The sequence below is a fragment of the Rhinolophus hipposideros genome, assembly GCF_964194185.1.
Source record: "Rhinolophus hipposideros genome assembly, chromosome: 2".
NCBI classification, from domain to species: domain Eukaryota; kingdom Metazoa; phylum Chordata; class Mammalia; order Chiroptera; family Rhinolophidae; genus Rhinolophus; species Rhinolophus hipposideros.
Window position 1 is genome coordinate 46,191,307 of NC_138048.1, and position 9,241 is coordinate 46,200,547.

Here is a 9,241-nt window from a genome sequence, read left to right on the forward strand (position 1 = left end):
TGCAGACCAGGTTAGAAAAGATGGTGGCTTGGACTAGTGTGGGGCATTGAGGCTAGAAGTGGAAGGCTTTAAGAGGTATTTCGAAGGTAGAGTGAACAGGACTTGGTGAAGGATTGCATAAGGAGGGATGAAGAAGAAAGAGTCAAGGATACCTCATGGGTTTCTGATGTGAGCAAAAAGATGCACTATGCTGCAGTTATTGAGGTGGCAGAGAGTGGGGTGAAGGAGAGTTTCATAGAAGTTCATTTATTCATCTAAGTTTAATGATTTCTTATCAAGAGATCAATTAATGTAGGTACTGAGGAGAGGAGAGATGAGGAAAAGGCTGCCCCTGCCCTGAAGGAGGGCACAATCTAGTAGTTAAAATAAAAATGTACGCCAATAAATGCAATACAGTAAAATCAGATCTTAAAAATATTCATATCTTTTGACCAAGTAATCCAATCCTGGAGAGTTATTTGAAAGAAATAACTCAAAAGAACACAACTGAATGCATTTCACTTCAACAGACCCTAGCAGCTTCTCACAAGTATACCAGGCACCATTTGGCCTTGAGGAATCAAAGACAGATGAACACAATCGCTGACCTCTGGGAGCTTACAGTCCATTAGGAAAGATGACACAAGCATCAAATTAACTGTAATATGAAACGGCCCGTGATTAGACCTAAGTGAGAAGTCATGTCAGATTGGCAGCAGGACAGACTTCTCAGAAAGGCCCATATCCCACAAGATGGAGATGCCTCCCTAGGCTGCTTCTCCCTGGGACAGAATTAGGCTTTGAGACAAGTAATGAAAGGAATGGAACTTCAAACGAGGCCTCCCTTCATCCTTTTCATGTCTGCAGCCTGGGCTTTGTGTAGGGAAAGGGAGGAGTCAAACAAAGAGAAGCTGGACTTGAAGGGAGAAAAGGACAGTAACCAAGACGGAGGAGAAAGCAGCCCATCACATGAACAGTGGTTATCTGTGGGCAGTAGAAATAAAAGATTTTGCTGTATTTGTATTCTTCTTTCTTTTAATGTGTTCATTTTTTCCATGTGAAATATGTATTTCTTTGTTAATAATTTTAAAAAGCTATATTTGTTTATTTGCCCAGCAGGTTTCAGGGCAAGAGATAACATTTTCATTCCACTGGGAGAATTTTGTTTTGTGTGCCATCTGGTAAACCTGAGGTTAAATAAGACCAGGGATTTTGTTTGTTTTATAAGGCAACAGTACACAGGGATTAAATGCTTATGTTCTGATGTAGACACAGCTGGATTTCAATCCTGGTCTGCTGTGTGATTTAGGTACATTGTTTAATCTATTTGAACATAAGTCTCCTCATCTCTAAAGTAGAAGTAATTATAGTAGTGGGTATTTCTTAGGGTTATTTGGAAAATTAAACAAAAAAATGCAGTTAAAATAAAGTCGTCCCTCATTATAGTGGGTGGAAGAGGAGATCCCATACATTCAAAACTTCAGAATGCTTAAGTCTCTTATGAATGGCGTAGTATTTGCATATAGCTAACCTATGCACATCCTCTTGTATACTTTAAATCATTTCTAGATTATTTATAATACATAATATAATGTAAATACTATGTAAACAGTTGTTATATGTATATTGCTCAGGCAATAATGACAGAAAAAAAAGTCTGTACGTGTTCACTACAGATATCATAGGCCTAACTACATAGTACCCATCAGCAACAAGGTCACATTTTTCCCCTCCGTATGTTTGATCTGGGCTTGGTTGAACGGGAGAGTGAGGCACGCCTACATGGTGGGCCCACTGTATGTTACGAAACATGGTAAGCACTAAGTAAATATCCAGTTATTATCAATAACTGCTATATCCTTTATTTGCTGAGGTAGCTCAGCTTGCCACTTCTCCAGTCCCTTCACGGTCCTGACAGACAGTGCGGATGTCAGTACCAAGAGTCCTTGGTTCTAAAATAATCAATTTCTTGTTGTTTTTCAGGATGAAGATGATCTGGCTAGTACCCTGATCTGGCCTGAAATTCAACAGGAGCTGAAAATCATTGAATCTGAGGAAGAGCTCTCCACATTACCGCCACGTGCGGTAAAGATCAGCCCCACTCAGCCCATTCTTGAGTCAAGTCCCAGGCCTTTTGCTTCCCTGGAGCCTCCTGGGAGATTGCCTTGTGGCTCCAGCCCAGCTCCAGTCTCCCCTCTGGAAGAGTGGACTAGGAATCCAGCCAGTCAGAGCACACAGGAGACTTCCACGGCAGCCAATAGAGAAAAGCAGGAGACAACCAACAACCTCCATAGATCTGAGCCTGAAAAGGGCCCGCACACAGACCCCAGCAGCGTGGCTCCTCTGGAAGTTGTTCCATTTGAGACAGCTTCTCCACAAGTAAAGGTGGAGGTGGGAGGCCCAGGGAATCTGTCTCCTCTGCTCCCACCTGCTCCACCTCCTCCAACTCCTCTGGAGGAGGCCCCTCGAGTCCAGACGTCAAAGGGTGGCCCTGAAAGAGAAGACTCATCAAGGAATTTGAGGACAAATCCACATATAGACCATCTGAAGTCCAAAGGCAGTCCTGGGATCCCCAGTCTTTGTCAGGGAGATGAGGCCTCTCCAGGACAAAGTGAGAAGCAAAAGTCAAAGAGTGCTGTTCCCGAAGGAAAAGGCTCTGGTTTTCCAAGCCCAACAAGGGAGGTTGAGATCTCCCCACAAGGAGAGGGAGATGTCGCCCATTCAGTACAGGAGCCCTCAGACTGTGATGAAGATGACACTGTGACAGACGTTGCCCAGCATGGCCTGGAGATGGTGGAGCCCTGGGAGGAGCCCCAGTGGGTGACAAGTCCCCTTCATTCCCCCACCCTGAAAAATGTTCAAGAGGCCCAGGTTCAGGGCCTCCAGGCCCACCGATTGGAAAAGAGACTTTCCCACAGGCCTAGCCTTCGCCAGAGCCATTCTCTAGATAGTAAAACCACGGCTATGAGCCAGTGGACTCTCGAGGGTTCCTCTTCCAGTAGCTGTGCTAATCTTGAAGCAGAGAGGAATTCTGATCCTCTGCAGCCCCTGGCACCCAGGAGACAGGTTACTGGATGGGATGAGAAAACCCTGAGATCCTTCAGAGAGTTCTCGGGCCTGAAAGGCACAGAGGCTCTTCCCAGCGAGAAGGGACCAGGTTTGCAGCCTAAAGCAGCAAAAACCAACCCTGTAAGCCTAGCTGAGGGAAAGGAAGTGGGGACACACCTGGGACACTGCAACCCTCAAATTGAGCAAGGCAGTGTTCCTGGGCCAGAGAGCAGCAAGGAGGGTTCACCTAGTGTGCAGGAGAGCACCTTGTCTGGAGAGCATCCCCCAAAGTTACAGCTGAAGAGCACTGAGTGTGGGCCCTCAAAAGGGAAAAATAGGCCTTCTTCCCTCAACTTGGACTCTGCCATTCCCATCACTGACTTCTTCCGGTTTGAAAATGTGGCCTCATTGGGTTCACCTGGAATGCAGCTCTCTGAGCCAGAAGACCCAAAGGTCACATGGATGACCTCAGCTCACTGTCAGGTAGACCCCTGGAGGGTTTACTCCCATGACCCTCAGGACCTGGACATTGTTGCTCATGCCCTGACAGGCCGCCGTAATTCAGCTCCCGTGAGTGTGTCAGCTGTGAGAACCTCTTTCATGGTCAAAATGTGCCAGGCCAGGGCAGTCCCAGTCATCCCCCCCAAGATTCAGTACACACAGATCCCACAGCCCCTGCCCTCTCAGAGCCCAGGGGAGAGTGGGGCTCAGCCTCTGGAGACGAGCCAAGAGGAACCCATCTCAACTGGTGGGACTGCTCAGAGACCTGCCCAAGATGATTCTCTCTCGTCCTCGGAAAGCCCAAAGGAAGAGAAACCAAAGAAAGACACAGGAGCCATGGGTGCCACTGCATCCCGCCCGTGCGGAGGACCCACCCTTCCTCCAGAATCAGGCTTAGCTAACCTGCTGTCCACCCAGGATGCAGTAGTGCAATGCAGAAAGCGCACATCAGAGACGGAACCGTCTGGGGACAACCTTCTTTCTTCAAAAATAGAGCGACAATCAGGGGGTTCTAAGCCTTTCCACAGGTCAAGGCCAGGACGACCTCAGAGCCTAATCCTATTCAGTCCTCCTTTCCCCATTATGGACCATCCACCTCCTTCATCCACAGTGACAGATTCCAAGGTCCTGCTGTCCCCTATCAGAAGTCCCACCCAGACAGTGTCCCCTGGCCTTCTTTGCGGGGAGTTGGCAGAAAACACGTGGGTCACACCAGAAGGGGTTACACTTAGGAATAAAATGACCATTCCTAAGAATGGCCAGAGACTAGAGACCTCAACCAGCTGTTTTTACCAGCCCCAGCGCAGATCAGTGATTCTGGATGGAAGAAGTGGGAGGCAAATAGAATGACATCAGTTCACCTGCTGGTGTCTGAAAAAATGTCATGATTCATCTGGAAGTTATTACAGGGCCAACTTGTCATTATTGCAGACACAGGTTATCCAAGTTTGTGCTTGTTTTGGGCTCTTCTCTTCCTTTAGCCTTTTGGCCACTTATTAACTAGTCCATTTGTCAGAAGAGAGGTCAAGGGAAGGACCAAGAGATGAAATTTGGATAAGTCTACATGAGCAGACAGGAAATGTCAGGTATGAGAGAGGATGAAACACTTGCCTCCAGTGAGATTTGGGGCTTGCTTGTGAGTTGCATTACTCCTCTCTTGCCATTGTCTATTACTGTTGAAAGCTGGATGTGATAATGACTTGAAAGAAAGAGAAATCCTTTGTCTGTGTTGGAAAATGTTGCTACTGAGGATTGAAGGCCTCTTCTTGACTTCATGCTTTTTAATGTTCTTTAAAGCGTGTGTTCTTTTAGACCAGTTTTCTGATGAGCTTTATTAAAGTGTACTTATCCAGAATAGGAGCAAATTTGGAAAAGCAAACTAACGTACACATAGATATCCAAGTGGGTGGATTTACCCTTGCTCTTTCCCGCGAAATCCTGCAGACCTGCCCAGGATGGCTCCATATACCAGCACAGAAAACCAGAATCCATACTCGGGAGCAAACTCTGAGACTGGCACGATCTAAGAAGACTTTCTGGCTCTGGCTTTTATTAATTTGAGACTCCAACTGCCGCTATCTTGACCTCTGATTTATAAATCCAGTAGCTGGGCAGGGTGGGGGCTAAGCCGAGGGTTACCTCAGTGAAATGTGCTGAATCTTCATTTAGATAGGTAGTAGTGAAGCGATCTGCTTTCATTCCAATATCAGAGTTCAAGAACAGGATGTCAGCAGAGAGAAAAAAGCCTCACATGTAGGCAGAACTACACTCCAAACTGAATGTGTATAAAGTGGTGGGGCATTTGCAGAAAATGCCTCTAGCTCAGCTTCCCTCTCCTTACAGATTAGGCTGGGACGGGAGGACAGGAGAAGGTGAGGCAGAGCTCTGGGGGTGGCAGGGACAGCCCTGGCAGGGCGGCCATCACCACCGCTTGGTGATAGCTGCCCTTCTGAAAATATTTCATTTCAGCCAGTGGATGCCTTCCTTTCTCCCTCTCTCTACTGCTCAAGAACAGATCTGAGGCACTCTTCTGTAATCCCCTCCATTCCAGGCACTCACACTGGCCTTTCTCCTGTCTATATAAAAGCAGAAGCAATAAACCGATCTGATTTTATGTCAGTTATTTAGAACTTCAAATGGTTCTTTCCTTTTCAGCTGGAGAGAGGAAGAAGAACTAATATAACCTGGTGGCAGAGTTTTGGTGTTCCTCCAAAAAGGGCTTCACAGGAGCCCTTCTCAAGGCAAAACTCATCAAAGTATCAACACTCTCAAACATTCCAAGATAACTATCTTGTTTGAGAAACAGAAAAAGAGACTGATTTTTAGCCCTGTGCACCTCTTCTCAGGTTCAAGTCTGGCTGACCTCTGTCCAGAAGCTCTGTCATTGCAGAAATTTCTCTAAGGGCCAGCAGTACCTCTGGGCCGGTCTCACAACCAAGACTGGTACTGGGCTGGGTAGGGAATGATCTCACCTCCTCCAGTGAGAAACTGGAAGCTGATGCCCTGCAGCAGATACATACTCCCCTCTCCTTCCCTGATAAAGCCTTACAAGCAGGTCTGAAATCTCATCCTATACCTTTTAAGCCAGAGTCTATGGCAAGGGTCATTGGCAGGCCCGCTTATGAGTTCTGCTTTCAGAGGCACTGAGATGAGTGAGCAACGGGAGCGGCTAACAGGCGTTTGGTGAGTGCCTTTGCATTCTCGTTAGGTGAACAAGACATTGGACCAACAGCCAATGAGATGTCAACCCATAAGAAAAGACCTAGGGTATAGCATTTCCCCTCTTCTAGGGAAGCAAGGTGAAGAAATATAGTGGTGACAGATGAGAAAGGCCATGTTCAGGAGATTTGAAAAAGCACATTCCTGCCTTATCAGAAAACGTGGGCAGATAGGCTGTGTATCCATTCACTTCAGCGCATTGTGGTATCTACACTTTGATAAAGACCATGTTCTAGGTTGAATGTGAGAGAGAGAAGGAACTGCAATTTACTCCTCCATCAGAACTCTGAGCTGAGTAGTGAAATATTTAAACTGTTTTGTGATTATTTAAAATTCTTATTTGTAACACTTAGAGAGTATATTTGGGGATAGGCTGAGAAGCCAGTCTTTACCTATTAACAAGTGAGTTCAATTTGAGGCACCCATGTTGATTTATTAAATGGCTGCCGTGTTCCTTAGACTGACACCTTGCAATCTAGCATCATCTTCAGGAGCCTGGTGGGTACGTGGACATCATCAGGAGACACAATGACAGCTATCTGGAGATATTCCCTACTGGGACCTTTTCTAGCCACTCAATCCAGGAGGCCTTGGAAGCGGACTCCCTTCTCAGGCATTGTCCCGCTGCTGAAGTATGGGCTTCCCCTTTGGCTGTCACCCAGCCTGTGAGCTGTCACAAGCATATTTCTAAACTTCCTGTGGGGTGGGGCTAGCCCGGCACTGAGTAAATTCCGTTCCGTGACAAACTCATAACAGTTTCCCCTAAAGTTGTTCCCCAAATGCTCTGATATTACCTATCTGGTCACTCACTTGGGACTGAGAAGTGAACCCCCTGAGAATGGCTGGATGGGGATCAGATGGCCGCTCCCATCCAGGGGAGGGACAGAACAAGGCCCAGCTGTTTCTAGGAGAATCTACATGGTGCCTTCGAAAAGGCTGCAGAATCAAATTCTCAAAGGGCTACTTCAAATCAACTATCAATCCTCAAAATGGAGGTGGCTGGTTTTAAATGTTGAATTTGAAGTGTTTTCTTTCAGTGTTAATGCTAGCTTAAGATAATAACTTGTATTTATTGGCAAAATGACCTTCTCAGGCCAACCTTTTTTTTCCCCCCCCAAAATAGACCAGCTAGAGGGAATTGATCTTTATTCTCTGTTTCATATGGAATATGAAGAGACCGGACCAAGAACCCATTAAGACACTGTTAGCTTAATCTAAGCCCTAACATTGAAAACATTGGCCAAGTCAAAATTCTGGATTCTGGAGAAATTAAAAATGTAAACATCCTCCTCAACAGATACTATTTACCGAGAGTGTAGTATTATTCCGCGGGTAGTTTAGAATTCTTAAATCCTTGAAGAGTCTAATGAAAAAAAGGGAAAGGGATGGTAGCAAATGAAACAGCCTATAAACAACCAGGAGCTAGACTTAGAACCATTAAGCAACCAAATGAAAGGGAAGGGGAAAGAATGTAGCAACTAGCATCTTTTAATAGGATTGTTAATCGTGTTCAAGTTACCTACTGACTAATCAAATTAAACACAGTGGCAAATCCAATAGAAAGTACTAGGGAGACACTCAGGCATTAAGATTTTTGCTTTGATCATTAAAAAAAAAAAATCAGAGAGGAGTAATGGAATAAATAGTCCTGAGGTTTTGCGTCGTCTTCACTGGTTTGGTTGTGAAGTCCTGTTGAATTTCTGCAAATGAGTGAGGTGATGTCAGTGTTCCATTTGCGAGAGGGTTTTAGAGACTAACATCATCACAAAATGGGTTAACTCCTGTTGATGATGAAGTCATAGGTCCAAGATAAACTGTAACTTTCGTGTCTAATGTTTAGCACGTGATAATCACACTTAACTAAGATTGGGTGGGAGTCATTTGTCCACACAGACCTTGAGGTGCTGTCTGAAGATGTACTGGGGAACATAAGAGTCATTTGTCTGGGATTGGAATGGGAGAAGTTCAGGATAGATCCAATTCCCACCGGGATTGATTAGGGGCTCATTCTAGCATGGCCCATACTATCTGATGACAACATGAATCTGGGGTTCATGTGTTGCCAAGAGTATGATTTTAGGCACTTGCAGCAGGAAGGGCAGCTCGTGGACAAAGAACATGACTTGTCAACACCTTTTCTAGCAAAGTCAGGCCAGAAGAGGGAGCCAGCAACTTTCCAAGCACGAAGAGGAATGGGAGATGGTAGAAGGGCGATTGCGAGATCAGTGTCAGTCCAGATAGAATAAAATTGGGAAACACCAGATTGGTTGGCACACAGCCAGTCCTTTAGTAGCCTTGAGGTTTGTGAGCAAGGCAGGGACCACTTCTCTATGAGGATGAAGGAGGATATAACTAAATATAAGAAACCCACGAAGTACATTAGCCATGCCATTTTACTGGATGAGTACAATGCTTTGCAATAACTTAATGCCATAGTACTTCCTGGCTTGTAATTCTGCAAGGTAAAGCACTTTTTCAAAGGAGTCTATTAGCAAGCCACATGATTTCATCTGTTGAGCTCAACAAATGTTTCCAAAGATATAATCAAAATGTTTATTGATTAAAAAAGTATAAATATTAAACCTATCCATAGAGACATTTAAGTGTAATTAAAAGATTGTTATGCTTTTAAATTGTACTCTAATAAATGATATAAAATGTAATGCTTATGATGGCATTATGAACTAGAGGAGAACATGGGGTCATCAAAATCAATAATAGGAAAAGTATATGCATCAGGCTCATTGTTCTAGTTTGTTCTGTTTGATGTCATCTTTCATTACTTCAAGGTTTGGTTTCACAGCAAAAGTCCTGATGATTTGCTTCAGAAATTTTTTCTTGTTTTTATTTTCCCTCTTAACTGTCAAACGTTTACAACTTCACTTTCGTACAGTTGCAATCACACGTCACCCAAGATCCCCAGTATAAATTAATGGATATTGTAATGAAAACTTAGAAGAAAAGCTATTGCTTCTCAAAACTCTGCAGCTTAAGA

The 9,241-nt window shown here is 44.8% G+C and overlaps 1 protein-coding gene across 3 annotated transcripts in view; it reads left to right on the forward strand.

The window, feature by feature from the left end:
* ARHGAP31 (Rho GTPase activating protein 31) overlaps positions 1-8,980 on the forward strand; it is a 105,275-nt gene extending 96,295 nt beyond the window's left edge. For all 3 annotated transcript variants that reach the window (XM_081064686.1, XM_081064688.1, XM_081064687.1), the window contains exon 12: positions 1,963-8,980. In XM_081064686.1, coding sequence (XP_080920812.1) covers positions 1,963-4,377 — 2,415 coding nt within the window. In that variant the 3' untranslated portion in view covers positions 4,378-8,980. The remainder of the gene's footprint in view (positions 1-1,962) is intronic.
* The last annotated feature ends 261 nt before the right edge of the window (positions 8,981-9,241 follow it).